Source organism: Scyliorhinus torazame, chromosome 3 (genome assembly GCF_047496885.1).
Source record: "Scyliorhinus torazame isolate Kashiwa2021f chromosome 3, sScyTor2.1, whole genome shotgun sequence".
Taxonomy (NCBI): domain Eukaryota; kingdom Metazoa; phylum Chordata; class Chondrichthyes; order Carcharhiniformes; family Scyliorhinidae; genus Scyliorhinus; species Scyliorhinus torazame.
The window spans coordinates 47737058-47754150 of NC_092709.1; the positions used below are offsets into that span (position 1 = coordinate 47737058).

Consider the following 17093-nt stretch of genomic DNA (forward strand, 5'->3'; position numbering starts at 1 on the left):
CATCATCAATACACCAGTGCAAACGGAGCGACATTGCTGACATTATCTGTTGTAGCCTGAAACAAGGTTGTAACATAGAGGTTGACAACCACGTGCAGTGCCCTGTTTGCCACAGTGGATGTATCTCAGTAACAACTTTCTTGGTAAAATTATGGCACATTAATTGCTCCTCAGTAAAGTTGATGTGGGACAGTTGTTCCTGAGAGGCCCTCTGTGGACAATGCCTCCTGATACTGTCCTTCTCTTCCTTTTTCTAGCAGCATGTCCTGCTTTTTGATGTTTTCCTTGGTGCTCTCTGCCCAGAGGTCATCTGACCAAACCCCATCCATGCCTGCAAGAAATATGTGAGGCAAACAATAACAGCAGTGCAGCAGCAGCTCAAGCTCTTAGTAGAGAGCATTAACTCTGATGAGCAATGGAGCACAACGAAAGAGGTTGAGAAGTGAAATTGTAGCCAGGAGCCAAAACGGCATCTAGCCTTGAGTGTTGTGTGATCTTTTGAAAGATTACTGGGGAGGGGACATTCACTGGCAGTTAACATCCCACTACACTGAACATGTTCAACACATGCCCTCTAAACGGCTGGGTCAGTCCAAAATGGTCAGGGCATCATCCCTGCATGCAGCAGATTACTCCCATATGTAAAACTAGTTGGTCATTTTTGATCCTGCCAGCCACACAAACTGAACACGAGTGCTGCCTCCTACACCAAAATGACAATCTGTGCACTTCTGCTTGGAAGGGTGTATGCAATGACGACATCAGCATAGAGCATGAAAAATGCACACTTAGTAGCCCAACTTCTACCCTATATCTCTACTCTGTCACCAAGTCACGGTACCATTATAATAAATGGTAGATGCAGTCTTAATCTTCAACACAAGGAATATTTCAACAGTATTCTTGGAAGTTGGATTATTTAGAAGATTAGGTTTATTTGGATAATCAATTAATTCCACAAAATGTGTGCTCATTTCTGTTGTTATTGGTCCTGTGATCATGTGAACATAGATTAAAGCACCGGTTTTTGAAGAACACCTTAAGTCAAAAATTCTTAAAAGTTAAGGTAAAGTCGTCACAACCTCAGATGACCATAGGCTGCTTTCCCCTTTGAGGGGGAGAGCTGACTGGTGGTGATTTAACCTGAGGATCACCACACCTCAGGCGAGGGGCAAGGTTGAGAAGCCTTTATATCTTTATATACAGACACAAAAACAACTGCTCTTTAAATCAACATGATAAATAAGTTATTTTGAAGAATAGAGACAGATAACAACCTCTTACAAGATCCAACACTGTACCTACCAATTCTTTACTACCCCAGTACCAATTTTCTCCTGTTGCAAAAATGCTGGAATTGTTGATGGAGTAGAATTCCACGGAAACCTTTGCAGGTATCTTTCTGAAATGTCGGCATTCATTTCCGTTTAATACTTCACTGCCAATGCAATTGCCATAATTATCAGTCAATTTTACTGTTTTAAGGACCACAAGAAATCTAGCATATGAACGGCTCTTTGAAAAAAAAGTAAGGTGTAATTTATTTTATGAATATCATGAATAAATGTCCTGTATTCTGTACATTTGTGTAGCTCTACCTTATATAACATTCAGCATTACAATAATACAATTTTCTGCTTTGTATTTTTACAGGTATTATTTAACAGAGATGTGCATGTTTTGAAAATTAAAATGGGCCTTACTGCATTCAAACAGCCAAACTCACATTTTCAAAGAAATAACGTGCATTGAAATCCTATGGCTCTTGCACTTGTAATTGATATGTGTGAATGTGTTGCAGACAGTCTAATTTTTGACTATTGATGAAAAGAAAAGACATGTTGAAGCTTTCTGTTTTGCTCTCATCAGGACATTCGCAAGAATACCAGTATAAGGGGGAAGCGACAATTTATACTGTTATGAGAAGAGAATGCTGGTTGGTTGGCAAGTAGACAACTCCACTTGCCAACAAAAATTCTCTTCTCATGCAGTACAAATTATTGTTTTCCCCTTATACTGGTTTCTTGCGCTGGCCTGATGAGTGCAAGACGAAAAGCTTTGACATCTCTTTTTTTCAGTAATGTTCAAGCTCTGTACGTTCTAATTTATTTTCTCAATATCTAAGCAACAGCACCCAGCTGCCAGTTAAAGCACGCACACTGTGATCAGAGACAGAAACACATGTCATACACATTCTTTCACGAGAGTATATTGTCCCGATTACCGAACAATAAAATGTTTCGACATAAATACCACTGGTAAATACAGTAATTTTTTCAAGTTACAGATTCCTTTATTGCACCTGAGCTGGGTATATTGTTAAACCATGACCCCCTCGGCAGTGTGTTTTTCCTTAAAGTATTAAACAGTTGCTTTTAAATATTACTTTTTATCTTTAAAGAGCAACCACAGAAAGTGATGATGCAGTTGTAGACAATAACCTGCTGTAACAAGCACTTTCAAGATCATCTAAAGGCTACCCATTTAAATATCCTCTTTTAACACAAATTATTACTTTTTGGATAGAATTTCATCGGCACATTTTACTGCTGGTGTTTTCATGCAACATCAGCAAAGGAACAATGGCTATATCCTAGTCCTCAAAAATCCAAAAACAAAAATGACAAGGGCTCTATACAATTTCTGTAATTTGCTTCGACATTAAGAAAAAGATTTCCAAGAACTTTAACCAAGATGGATGTCTTCAGCATAAATCACTCAGTCCAGAAAAAAGATAAATTACTCACTCTCTCTCTATTTGGAGCTAATTAAAACCTGAATAATTTTGTAAACTGCTATCAAATGAAATTAAGTTTAAGTGTCTGCTTTTCCATATGTCCCATCTGGTGGCCTGTAGTATTTTGGGAATGCCATCAGTTGAATCGTGTTGAATGCATATTTCCTGCAATTTATATTCTTCTGTGCATTTTCTATCCGACATCCTTCTCTGGTAAAAAGGAAAAAAAAAACACCTCATAATACTACCAGAAAATGAAAAAAAAAAGATTTCATTTATTAAACATTGGCTGCAATATTTTCAATAAGTAAAAATAACTAGATAATCATCTACATTTATTAAAGACAGGGTGATGATACATCTTACACAAGTCAATCTGTAGAGCAGGCCAAAGTAATCAATTGTTCATTGAAATGGAAATATTAATAGATATATGATTCGTCACGTGACTTGGTTTTGCAACGAAACTTTGCATAAATAGAAACAGTCTTGGTTGCTTTGTTATATATTCAAACCAACAAACATCAAGAGTGCACATTATATGTGCTTGTTCAACCATTCCTGTCACTCAAATACTGTGCTGTCGATTTTCTGCTCCAATCACTAACCCATCCTATTGATATTGCAGCAGGTCTGCAACACGGGTGAATACGCGTGCAGGGATGTGCTCTGTTACGGATGGTGGAAATATTCCTATCAGCAAGATATTAGCAAGTTAATGGAAGGAAAACAGAAAATCTAAGAATATGTGTCTTTCTTTTACTTTAGATGGACTTGCTTTGCTGGTGGAATGAGGTCTATCCCTGTGATTATTTACGGGATCATACTAATTCTGGAGTCATTTTTGTTTCTGTTCTGATTTCACCTGAAGCAATTTGCAAAGTTCATAACAGCTACACCATGCACAGACATCAAACTGTCCAAATATCATACTGATTATACGTTGTGCTGAGCAGGAGCCTGTTGCCTGATATAATCACAGCCTATGTAGTAATGTGTACATCACAGTGCTTTGCGAAAATGTAGGTATTTAATGTATGTTGGGTAATAACATTATGTTAATGCATATGACACCACCATTTTGAATCAGCTAAACATCAGAATTTTGCACAGCCATTTCTGCTGATTCGCGGACAACTTAATGTTCTCAACACATTTACATTAATCTCCAGGAGTGTCAAGGATGCCTGCACCTTGTCAATTTGGCAGAGTTCAAATACATCCTGTATATGTTGCTTTCTGACAAAGTCATTTAAATGCCCTAAAACCACCACTGCTTTGGATTCTCTTCTCATTCCTGTCAAAATATCTTGTTGTTTAGTCAGGGTGGGATTCCAATTTAGAACATTTAAACATGGCCAAGGAGTTTAAATGGCTTGACAAGGTGTGTATGTGTGTGTGTGTGTGTGTTGGGGGGGGGGGGGGGGAGGGGGGCATGCCTTTACAACCATGAGAGCATGTCACATACTACAGCCCTTAATGCATAACCCAGCCCAAAAATATCAAATTGCTGCGCTTACGGCCCCAGTTAAAATCGAGGCTCGGTTTCAGCAAGAATAGAAATGTTCGGGCGTACAAATAAAGTATACAAAGAATGAACTAGCACTGCACTTTCCGGGAGTGGAGTTGTAAAATTTTAAAATCATTACATTTAATACATAAAATAGGCCTTTCATTTTTTTTAATGTGTATCAAATCGAGTATAGAAATTATTTGCAAAGCTTTTCAGCACTTTTCAGATTCAATGAACTATTTTTTATTTATTTAGGACTGCCCTCAATAGATTTCTGACCAAAAATATAGCATGATTTTATACATTTACATATTTTTTTCATATTTTGCAATTTTAAGAAAACAAATATCTTTTACAATTACCATATTCACCCGTTTAAGAATAACAGACCAGGATTTTATGTAAAACACTTGAAAATAAATCTGAATAGTAACACAATGCATAACTTAGCCCAGAAGCGACAAACTGCTACAAAATGAGCAATGAAATCATTAACGCAAAGACAGTAAGATAAATAAAGTTGCTCAGAACAGTTTTCCAAACAAAGGAATACAGTTACTTTAGACTTACAAACAAGTTAGTCGTGTTACAAACCAAGTCGCATTTATCTACATGAATACATTGTTAGTTACAAAATGGTGTAGTAAACAAGTGCATTTTATTGATATTTGGCCAAGAGTAAAGCAAGACTTAAAATCAGCCACACTACCAACAAGTGTGAGCTGACAAGCAGCAAGGCGACAGGATAGAAGTGGCTTGAAGTTGGTCTGTTATCAGAGTCTGCCTCAGGGTCATCCGGGCCATTCATTGTTCCCTTGGCATAACTGCTGTTAGAGAGGCAGGGCCAGTCACGCGCAGCAAAAAAAAAAGTGAAAAGAAAACAATGTTACTTCAAGATTATCCAAAGTAATTAGAACAGGTTATCGTGTTGGGGGACAGACAGGCATCACATGCGAGGCACAGGCAGAAAAAAACAGAGTCTTTGAAAGGGTGCAAGGGCTGAAGAAAATGGATTTGGATATTAAAATGAGAATGAGAAAAACAGAGCGGGGCGGAGGGGGGAAAGCATGTATTTGAGCTTCCTCGTCAAATGAAAAGATCTTATAATCAGGAGCGCATGATATGAAACCCCAATGGTTTGAATTGTAAGCACATCAAAAGGTGACAGTTAATATAAAAGACATGTTGAGGCCAAAGCCTAATTTTACATGCAGCAGATGAACTTCAAGCGCTAAGCAGGTGTCCTGTGGCATCTCGCTGGCTCATTGGTCATGAGAGGGCAGTTTTCTCCCACCTGGCTGATGGCGGGGTGGGGGGGGGAGAAGAGAAAGAGGGAAATAGAGAGCAGGGGCGGTGGTGTGGAGATTGGTGTATGGCATGATCTCAGTGGAGACAGAGGGAATTTTCACAGCAGCGCATGAATTGGTCGCACATTTTTGTCAATCTCCTTTAGCTGGGTCTAAGAGGGACCTTCTTGAATTCCAGATTAAGGTGAAGGTCTTGTGAAAGTGAAGTGGAATGGGAACAAAGCACTGGGTGTGAATCAAAAATGGAGGAGTACACAGTCCATACTGTCACAAGGCAGTGGAGGAGGCTGCGGAGATAGTGAGAGGCACTATCATGGGGAGACTTCTACCTCTTGCAGACAGCCAGTTCTTTCACCCACAAAGGTTTTCCTGTAATCGCTCAGACAATCGCACAAGATACAGAGCCCATTATTTGAGAAGCTGAAAGTTGGCCGTGCTCGTAAAAAAAATTCTTGAGGAAAGCTGATGGATTAAAGCAACTGTCAATCTCCAGTCCTCCCTCTGGCTTATGATGTGGCTGCATAAATTTGGAGAGAAACGCTAGCACTTTGAAACTTGATGTCGGACAAACGATCAAATAGCACAGAGGTGGTGTTGGTGAAGTCGAGGGCAATTAAAAGTAAGAGTTTGGATCCCATAATGTGTACATCATGTTGGTTGTATTTCGATGGGCAATACCTCCAGACAAATTATGTAGATGAGGAATAGAAAAGTGGGGCTGAAGGCAAAATAATTGTCCTGGAGGTATCCTGGCCAGTCTGATACAAGCAAGTCAGGGTTGTTCCAATGGCAGTGTACCACATGCATTAGTAGATGAGGACAGAATAGTAAACTATAAAAAGTGCCAGGAAGTAAAAGAGGACAAAAAGGGATAAATTGATAAGGTTGCACTCACAAAAGATGTCATCATTTAATTTGACCAGGGCAGTTTAAGTACAGTGAGAGAGCAGGGCAGAAACAGGACTGAAGGTTTAGAGTGCCATACTAATTTAATATGTTGCGCTTTCTCCTCTGTAAGCAAATCTTAGGCAACAAAACCAAATTTTAATGTTCGTCGTGAATTTGAAGTCTCTCAGCAAATGTTCCATGGTCTCAGAGGTCCAAAACATCCATAATTCAATGGGAAAAGGCAGTTTTCCTTCAGAGTAGTTACATGAATTTCAAATGGGAGATGGGTCTATGGCAGAATTAGCCGCCATTTATTATTTAAAGTACTCTTGGTTTTGGCACTGGTAACTCATCACAGAGAAGGATGGAGGACTGGGGGAGGTAAAACGTCAAGCAGCTCTCAAAGGGCAGCAGTTCAGATTTAGCACCAAAAGGAAAAGTGGCCACAACAGAGCAAAAAATAGTTGACACCTTTCTAAAAGTTGCAAAGCAACAAAAGTGGTGACTGCAAAAGCCGATGAATAACAAAACAAACAGATGGTAGGAAACAGAGGGCGTGATTTAACAGGAAAAAAACAGAATCCTGCTTTGGGCATGTTTAGCAGAATATTTCTTGGCACCTGCAGCGCCAAGAATGACCTCACTATCTGTTCTTTTTTGGCCTCGGTGAGGAATGTCCCTCCGAGATCGCACTTACCTTCATTTCCTGCACTGATGAGCTCAGCTTGTCAGGGCAGGAAGAGATTGGCACCGATCGCTCAACGCTCCACCAAGGCCTCCGGGCCCCCCCAATGCCCCAACTTACCTGTTGGGGGGTCCTCGAGCCCCACCTCGCCCCACCTCACCCCACCTCACAAGGGCAGGGCAAGCCCTGGCCCGATCCCTGGCACAGGAATCATGGCACCCAGGCATCTTGGCACAACCAGCCTGGCACCTTGGCAGTGCCACTGAGCACCCTGGCAGTGCTAGGGTGCTCCTGTCAGGCTGCCTGTATTGCAGTGACAATGTGCCAGGCTGGCAGTGCCAAAGTGCTTGGGTGGCAGCAGGAGTGGCAGAGTGCCACCCTGCCCAGAGCTCGCTCACCTGAGGACCTCCGATGGCCTGGGAGAATCACCCAGGTGCTGTTATGCCTGGTCCACATTTGTGTGGACCAGTAGTAAATGGCGCCATGGCGAGATCTCCGAGCACGGGCATTCGTTCCCCGGCCTTGGGAGAATCTGGCATCAACATATTTAAGTCAGCCTGACTGCTCACTTAAATATGTAAATCTGGATCACGCCCAGCGAGGGCGAGACCAAGATCGCGACGAGGGTATTCCGAGAGTCACAAATCACAAATGGCCTCGACGTGTCACCGAATAGGGCACAATGAGGTTGTTTGATCGCGCCCAGAGTTTGTGCACAACTAACGGAATGGCAGAGCACAGCGTATAAACCCCTCCTTCCCATTTGATTGGTGAAAAAGTGATAGCAAACAGGTTGGATGCTCCACATGGCACTCCAAGACACCCTCCCAGGGGATAGCAATGCACCAGGTTCGGTGTGGAGTTGTGAACAGGTTCAATGTTGTGTACACCATCTGAAAGACCAACAAACAAATACAAAGGTGGCGCCACAGCTTTCAGAAGCTATTAATGCAAGAACATTTAATGGAACACTGCCCACATAATAAGCCCAAGTACACAGGTCCATTCACTTCATTCTGCATTGTTAACTCACAAATACATGGGCTGCTGAACAAATAATAAGCAAACGTGTAAGTAAATTCCTGGCTTATTCCTCATGAATATGGTTGCAACGTTCCCACTCTCTGGTCTTTCACCACAATTTCCATGTCTTAAGGTTTTTGGAAAATTATACTTAATATCTCTGTTATCTCCTTCTCAGCCTCCCTTAATATTCCGGGGGGTACTTTCCAGCTCTGCATGATAATATATTTTTCTTCTAAATCCCATTTTTGAAATATAAGGTGGCATTCTTCGGTCCCCCCGCCGCATGTGTTATTTGCTGACGGCGGGATTCTTTCTTCCCGCCGCTTGTCAATAGGATTTCCCATTAAAGCAACCCCACACTGCCGGAAAACTTGCAGGCGGGGATGCAGTACCAGCAGGAAAAGAGAATCCCATTGGTCGGAGAATAATCTCCTTTTGAATAATTATCTCTGTGTTATATAGGGTTGCCATGTTGCCTTCCTTTATAGAAATGGAGGTCAAATATTTTTAAGCACCTTCTGTAATTCCTCACTCTCAAGAGCAGGATTGCCTTCTTCATTTCTAAACAGCCCCATTTTTCCTCTGAATGTCACTTATTCCATCATGTTTATGGAGCTCTTGGTATATTTCTCTTTACTTTGACTGTCAGTCATCTTTAAGTTATTTCTGAACTGTTCCAGTCTCACTTTATGCTTTCCTTCTATATTTTACTTTTCTCATTTTTTTACGTGCATTCTCCCCAATTCTTAGCTTTTGCTTAAGTTTTCAACTAAACACTTTCTTTATCAATAAAACCTCAGCTTTTTACTTCTAATTAGAATATATTTTACTGCACCAGGTGTATAATTCTTACGCCATATAATTCTGACATTACAATTGTGACAGCACTTCAGAAATACTGTACTGGCTGCAGTGCTTCAGGATCATAAGAGCATAGAATCCCTACAGTACAGAAGGAGGCCATTCAGCCCATAAAGTCTGCAGACCTTCCGAAAGAGCATTCTGCCCAGGTCCACTCCCCCGTTCACCCACCCACATCCTATCCCTGCAACCTAATCTGCACATTCCTGGATACTAAGGGGCAATTTAGTATGAGCAATCAACCTAACCTGCATATCTTTGGACTGTGGGAGGAAACCCGACCTGGAGGGAACCCACGCAGATACGGGGAGAAAGTGCAAATTCCACACAGAGTGTCACCCAAGGTCAGAATTGAACCCGGGACCTTGCTAATCACTGTGCCTCTGATATCCTGACGTCATGAAAGGTGGTCGAGTGGACTGCCAACCAATTGGCCCTATCAGATAGTTGAACGTTCAGCAGCCTCAGAAGCTGTAGTACGCAGTACAGATGATGGCCAGGTAATTTAAAATTGAGAAGAGGCCTAGTTCCGTTGCTGCTCACGATCTTGCAAATCAGAGGTAGATACAAGGAGAGGTTGCCTTAATGCTAAGGCACCCTCGAAGACACCTCTTCCTAACGAAGTCAGGGCCAGCTGCGCAGAACACAGCAATCAGCGGGTCACCGGGAAGGTGTGGGGGTGTTACTCCAGTGCCGGCAACCGAAATGCAGGGGTGGCCATTATTGCCGGGGTAGGCCCATCCATGGGTTATGGACCGCCTGTTATCGAGGGCTTGCCCACCCAGCAGAAGGCCATCAGGCCCTCTTAACATGGGAAAAATGCTCCCAGGACAGGAAGTGGCCCTTCATTGGGCTCTTAAGGGGCTCAAATGGCCACCTGATGGGCAGCTGCATGCTGAGGTTCTCATTGCTGGCAACATGCCATTATGTCAGGAGGACATCAGGCACCACCCTAATGCATTCCTCCATCACCTCTCCCACCTTCGAGCCCATATCCTAAACAACATTGTGATCCCAGTAGAGCCAGACCACAGGTTTCAGAAGCCCGAAAGGAAAATTCTGCCCACGAAAACAACAATAATCACAGTGCAGCACTTCTCTCCAAACACAGCAAAGGGCCTTTACAAACTGTGATGAATGGTTCCTGCCTTATCATCATGTAAGATGATGTCCCCTTTAAGACCGGGCTTGGAACCCTGGGGACTCCGCCTCTGGCTCCGCCCATCTGTGAGCCATATATAATTGAGCCATATATAAAGGGCTGCCTCATGGGCTGTGTAGCAGTCAGCACTTGTCTCAGCTCTAACATAGTTCTTAGTCTAATAAAGCCTTCTTTACAGTTTAATCTCTAAGCTTCGTTATTGAGGGTACCTCACAAACTACGCAACAGCACCGCCTCTTTGAGAACATAGAGCCATCAGCTGAGCATCCCAAAGTCAAAGGATTCTCAAAACCATTAGGCTTGAAACAAAACAAGGTCACAAGTTACGTCCTTAGTGAACCCCTAGTTCGGGCATACAAAACCACATTATTTGCAAGCAAAGCATGAAAATTCTTTTTAGCCGATGAGAATGAATTAAAATTTAATTTACATCGGGAATGGCTCTTGGTTCAAAACTCAAGGGCAGTTTGCAAATGTGGAATTGCACTTAGACATTTTGGGCGGGATTCTCTGCCAGCCCTGGCGGTTACCCATGGTCTGCACCATTGTGTTGACGCCCTTGGCGATGCTCCTCAGAGAGTGGGCCATGCCCACTTGTGATTGGGACAGGCTCCAAAGTGCCTCATTCATTCCCAACTGAGAGCGGGACATGTCCCGCAGAACCTCATCAAGGTCGGCCTGGTGCTGGGTGTCATCCCCAGCGAGTCAGACATTCTGCCAAGGTCCTTGGCCATGGCCGTCAGCGCTGGCCTCATCTTCACCTCATCCCTGGCAGCAGTGGCTGCCTTTTGGCTAACCCTCTGGGACCCTTGGGGGAACAGGACATCCCTCCTGGCCTCCATGCGTATAGCAGCCTCCCCAGGTCAGCACCTCCGAATCTTGGGGCCAGTCTCCTGGGCGCTATTATTGTAAGCTGGGTGGGGTTGGCTGAGCAAGTGCAGCTTACGTACTGCTCGACCTCGTTAGAGGGTGGCTGGTGAGCGTGGTCCCGGCAAATCACCAGGCAAGCCTTCATTTGCGACGAGAGCCCGTGAGGTCTCAATGAGTGGGCCAATTAACGTTAAACGGCTTCGCCGGCCTCGCTGGACCGAGCGCCTGGAAGCTCACGGGAATTCCCACTCGCTACCACACAGAATTTCCCGAGAATTGCGCCATATATTCATTTATTTCTTTTTTTTGACAGTATTATTGTTCAAAGTTTTTTCAAATTAACATTTGGAAAACATTGCAAAACAAAATTAAACCTATCACAAAACCCCACCGTGCCCCCCATCCATCCCCGCCCCCCAATCCTAACAGTTGACTGTAACTAGTTCTCCAAAATGCAGAATAAACAAACCTCATCTCTTGGGGAACCCCTCATTCGCCCCTCTAGGACCAACTTCACCTTCTATAAATGTAGGAACTCCATTAGATCCCCCAACCATGCCGAGGCATAGGGTGGAGTAGCTGACCTCCACCCCTACAAAGCCCACCTGTGAGCGATCAGCGAGGCGAACGCCAAAACATCTGCTCCTGCTCCCGCCTGCAACACAGTTGAAATCCCCTCCCATGATCAACTGATGAATGGCAAAATATCTATTATTCCATTAGGAGGCTATATTTGTAAATAGTCCGAAGAGTCTATAAATACATACAATTAACCTATATTTGACTACGAAGACTTCTTCAGACCTACAGCACTGTAACCAACACCCTAGACAACATGGTGTCAGCTTGTGGTAAAACCTCGCAGAAAGTACAGAGAAAAACTAAAATCCTGGAAGACTGACAAAAATGTAACACAACACTCAGACATGAAAAGAGACGCCAGAAGCAGAAGTGCAGAGGGAAAATGGAAAAAGCTCCAAAGAAATGCTTGGAAGCTGAAGGCAGAGACGTAAAATTCCTTACTGCAGTAGAAGACTCCACCTCTGGAAGTCCAGCTTCAAATCGCAGAGCAAAGTGGAAGCAAGGGTGGCTAAATCTTTTAAAATTCCAGGTTACAGCAAGTTCGGAGAAATCTTTAACAAATTCAGAGTCAGAAGTGCAGTTTGAAAAAAGCGGTAGCTAAATAAACTGATCTCTGCAGGCAGTCGATCCCAGGCAGCCATTGCTAAGAATTTCTTTCAAGCTGAGTGCAATCACCATTGTAGTAGAGACGCCAAAATCGGCAAGTGAATGACGACCTCATTTTGAAATTCAGCAAGTGGCAGCAATGGGCCCACAACCAGCAGCAGAACAGGTGGCAGCTGAGCTCAACTGAACGACAAAAGGTTTTAAGGTGGAAGGCAGAGCTTGAAAACCATCTTCCAGTACATTGTCTCGGATTTAGAAATCCACTCAATGGCCCAGGCATCTTGTTTTAAAGGTTTCCTGCAGAGAGAATAAGCTGAAAAGAAAAAGAACGCCATCAGCACAATGAGAGCCCGCTGACACCTAACCAGTCTGGGAAGAGGAAAGCATAGAGAAAACAAAATGGTTACTGCAGAGCTACCTTGGAAGACATTTTCTTTCCAAAGTTACTAAAAATTGTGACATGTGAGAACGAGCATTCAATTTCTGATAGATGAACTTCTACATATGTCACGATGACCCAGATGACGATGGGCGAAGAAAATACACCGAGGAGACAAGCACAATGTGTGTCCTCTCTGCAAGAAACCAGCTCTGGGTAGCAACCACCGATCAGCGCAACAGCTAAACCGATTAAGCGCTGTTCAACATGAAGGAATGGAAGAAAAGCTTGAAAACATATCCAGATGCCAGAACAACATCTGAACCTAAAAGAAGAACCAGCAGCAATGGAGCCTACCATTCCTCTGGACGAGATATACAAGGCCTCCAGACCACCTGAACCTTTGAATTCAAAGGTTTGAAGGTGGAGATGGTATGGCAAAATGTAGCAATGTATGATAGGAATAACAATGTAAGCCATCAGGTAAACTATAATCAATTAAAATACATTGCATAAAGAATTGAGGAGGGGTGTAGTCTGGCACATGTGTATCATCTACAAGATGCACTTCAGTAACTCATCAAGGTTCCTTAGGCAGCACCTTCCAAACACACGACCACTATCATCTAGAAGGTCAAGAGCAACAGATACCTGGGAACCCACCAGCTGGATGTCCCCCTCCAATTCACTCACCATCCCGAGTTGGAAATATATTGTCGTTCCTTCACCGTCACTGGGTCAAAATCCTGGAACTCCCCCCCCTAACAGCATTGGGGGTGTACCTACACCTCAGGCACTGTAGCGGTTCAAGGTGGCACATCACCAGTAACTTCTGAACGGTAACCAGGGATGGGCAATTAATGCTGGCCTAACCAGCGATGCCCACATCCCGTAAATTAATTTTATTTAAAAATGCGGTTAATATGGGACTGAGTACGGTAACCTCCAAGTGATGTAAAAGAGTATATAACCCTGACCCAAGGTCGGTTGAGTGTTGGACAGAAACGTGAGTATTTGCCCCATACTAATATGGTCTTTAATTATTTTGCTAAAAAGTGCAACGTCCGGCACTTCGTCAAAAACCTTTTGAAACAACCTAAATATTCAGCTACTATGCAATATCTGGTAGTGTTGCCAAAAAAGACGTCCTACCCAAAATGTTGCCGTATGTGGGTAGGTCTTTATTAATATCAATAGGCAGAAGGTTATGGGAAGCTATGTACAAGTTTATTAAATGTATCCCCCAAAGTCAACATTTCACACCAAGAGCACGAACACGAATAACTACCTGTCTAAATGCCTAAGTTATCCCAGCTGCTCGTTTGTATGTGGAAAAATTAATTGTCCATGAAGCCAGCTGGTCCTTTCGTACTTCCAAATAAAACGCCATAATTCACAATCATTGTTAAGATATTTGCAATGTTCTTCCAAATCTAGTGCTGGAGTTTGGATCGTGGTCAGACAGCTGGAATGAAAGTCTCAGAATTTTGTTCAGAATTAATTTGACAGCCTGATTTAAAATGTTCGCACGATTGGTTGTTGCTACGTTACTAAAATGAATTTCAAAATTGTCACGTAGGCAATTCAGTGGACAAACGTGCTGCTAATTGAGAAATACGAGAGAGGATTGCAACCCTTATAATTCCTTACCCCTGAACGGGAGTAGTAAATTCAGCCCCTAAAACCTGTTCCCCCGTAAAGGGGGAGAGAGAGGTCAAGAGGTTTAAGGGAAGGAATTCTACAATAATGACCAAAATGGCTGACGGCACAATTGGCAATAGTCAAAAGTAGGTGGTGGGGGTTGGACAAGAGGTCAAAGTTGGACGAACAGAATTCTTGAATGGGTGTAAAGCTGGAGGAGGCTGAAACATGGATTGGGATTGGTCAGGCTATGAAAGGATTTGAACATGAGGTATGAGAATTTTAAAATCGAGGCACCAGTAGACCAGAAGGAAATCAAATAACGAATAATGGGGTGATTGGAGCAATGTGAAGGCAGGATAGAAACAGCTGAGCTTTTGGATAATTGCGTATTTGTAGAGTTAAGAAGGGGCTCTGACCAGGAGAGTATCGAATAAGCAAAAACGGAGGCAACAAAAGTATGGATGAGGGGGTTTCAGTAGAGGATTAACTGAGGTAGGAATGGAGACTGGCAATATTACAGAAGGTGGCTTATTTTGAACCATTTTCATCTCTGAATTAGAAGGTTTATGGGTTCAAGTGCCACTCCAGTACTGGAGCATTAAAACCTTGACTGAAATTCCAGTGTAGCAACGAGTGAGAGCTGCACTGTCAGTGGTGCCAACTTTGGGATGATAAAGCAAGGTGCCATCTGCCCTTTCAGGTGGGTTATAAAAAATACTTGATGGCACTATTTTGAGGAAGTGTAGGGGAGTTATCCCTGGTGAAATATTTATCCTGAAGCCATGAAAAGCACCATATACAAATGCAAGCCTTTTTTTCTGTCTTTTTCAGTGGGAAGTGATCTTTTTGATGGAGAAGATATAGGGCAGGGGACTCAGCTCAGGGTCCATTACTATGCCAAGATTGCAAACAGTCTGTTTCAGTGTGAGGCAGAAGGGGATGGGAATAACGTTTGTGACTTGGGCTGAGGACTTTGAATTCCCCAACCTTTAGCTGGAGGAAATGTCAATGCATACAGGGGGCAAAATTCTCCCCCAACGGCGCGATGTCCGCCGACTGGCGCCAAAAACGGCGCCAATCAGACGGGCATCGCGCCAGCCCAAAGGTGCGGAATGCTCCGCATCTTTGGCGGCCTCGCCCCAACATTGAGGGGCTAGGCCGACGCCGGAGGGATTTCCGCCCCCCCAGCTGGCGGAAATGGAGTTTGTTGCCCCGCCAGCTGGCGCGGAAATGCGGCGCAAGCGCGGGAGTGTCAGCGGCCGCTGTCAGTTTCCCGCGCATCCGCAGTGGGGAGAGTCTCTTTCGCCTCCGCCATGGTGGAGGCCGTGGCGGAGGCGGAAGGGAAAGAGTGCCCCCACGGCACAGGCCTGCCCGCGGATCGTTGGGCCCCGATCGCGGGCCAGGCCACCATGGGGGCACCCCCCGGGGTCAGATCGCCCCACGCCCCCCCCCCCCCCAGGACCCCGCCCACGCTGCCTGGTCCCGCCGGTAAATACCAGGTTTGATTTACGCCGGCGGGACAGGCAATTTCTGGGAGGGACTTCGGCCCATCCGGGCCAGAGAATCCAGCGGGGGGTCCCGCCAACCTGCGCGGCCCGATTCCCGCCCCCGCCCAATCTCCGGTACCGGAGACTTCGGCGGGGGCGGGATTCACGGCGGCCAACGGCCATTCTCCGACCCCGCGGGGGGTCGGAGAATGATGCCCAGGATGTCAGACAAGCCACCTATTAACAGAGGAGAGGTCAAGAGGCGTAACGATGTGGAGGATGGAAAGAGAAGTAATTGTAGAAAATGACTGCACTCAGGCGGAGAGTTGTTGCTGGTGATGATGGTTGCAGAACCGGGGAGATGAGTTTAAGAAGATGCTTAAAGAGAAGCCTGCAGTTACCTTCAATTTCAAAGACAATCGTGGAGTATTGGACAATTTTGGCAGAGAGAAAATAACTAAATCAACTGTGTACCATAAATGTTCCTCGAAGGGGTCGTGACCCACAACTCTTTAAAAACCTGTCCAGACTCCATGAAAATTGCAGAGTAGTAGGGGATGCCTGTCTCTGCATTGGAGCTGGCCAGGTGGGGAATGATGCATGCCTTTGACAGGAAAACGGCTACAGTCACTCCTAACAATTGCACAGCTGGGGAATGGAGTTGAGAATCCTAGAATCGGGACCCGTCCACTAACCCTAAAGGCCTCCCGCGTGACAAGACTGAACCAAATGTTAAAGTGCAGGTTTGGAGAGCTTTACACCTGTGTTAATTAGGTAAGAAAATATAAAAAGCCGTGACCATTCTGTTTATAATCAAGGCAGTGTGAATCAAATGCAAGGCATCATAATTTGGGATGTGAATCATCTAGTTTGTGGACTACAGGTCAACAAAAGCTCAGGTTTGAATGTGCCAAGGTTGACTCGCTTGCCAATATAAATTGTCTAGGTTCACAAAAGAGGAAATGTCACTTGGGCAAGATACTACTCCCTTTCCAGCTGATTTATCACAGATAGGGGATTGAACCTGGATAATCCTTTTTTTAAAATCATGCTCAATAACAAACTGAGAGGTATTTTTCTTTTAACAATTAGGCCTCTGGAGAGCTGCCATGGTTTGGGTTTGGTTTCTTCCTGGTGGTACGCCCATTGATGACTGCCAGGGCCATTGCTTGCTTTCACTGTCACATGACACTTACATACTGAGGTATTATCCGTTGCTATATAATCTGTGTACCTCTATATGCGATTAATGCTATGTTGGTTGCAGGAACAAAAGTATCCAAAATTAAGGGTTCATAAGACCACAAGACATATGAGCAGAATCAGGCCACTCGGCCCATCGAGTC

The 17093-nt window shown here is 44.1% G+C and overlaps 1 protein-coding gene across 8 annotated transcripts in view; it reads right to left on the reverse strand.

Annotated features, from left to right (window-relative positions):
• Nucleotides 1-1516: 1516 nt before the first annotated feature.
• Nucleotides 1517-17093, reverse strand: part of inpp4b (inositol polyphosphate-4-phosphatase type II B) — a 1315761-nt gene continuing 1300184 nt past the window's right edge. For 7 of the 8 annotated variants that reach the window (XM_072495635.1, XM_072495634.1, XM_072495633.1 and 4 more), the window contains one exon: nucleotides 2993-5077. In XM_072495635.1, the coding sequence (XP_072351736.1) occupies nucleotides 4909-5077 (169 nt within the window). In that variant the 3' untranslated portion in view covers nucleotides 2993-4908. Of the gene's footprint in view, nucleotides 2948-2992; nucleotides 5078-17093 lie in introns of those variants that run through there. The other variant, XM_072495637.1, reaches the window with a different exon arrangement.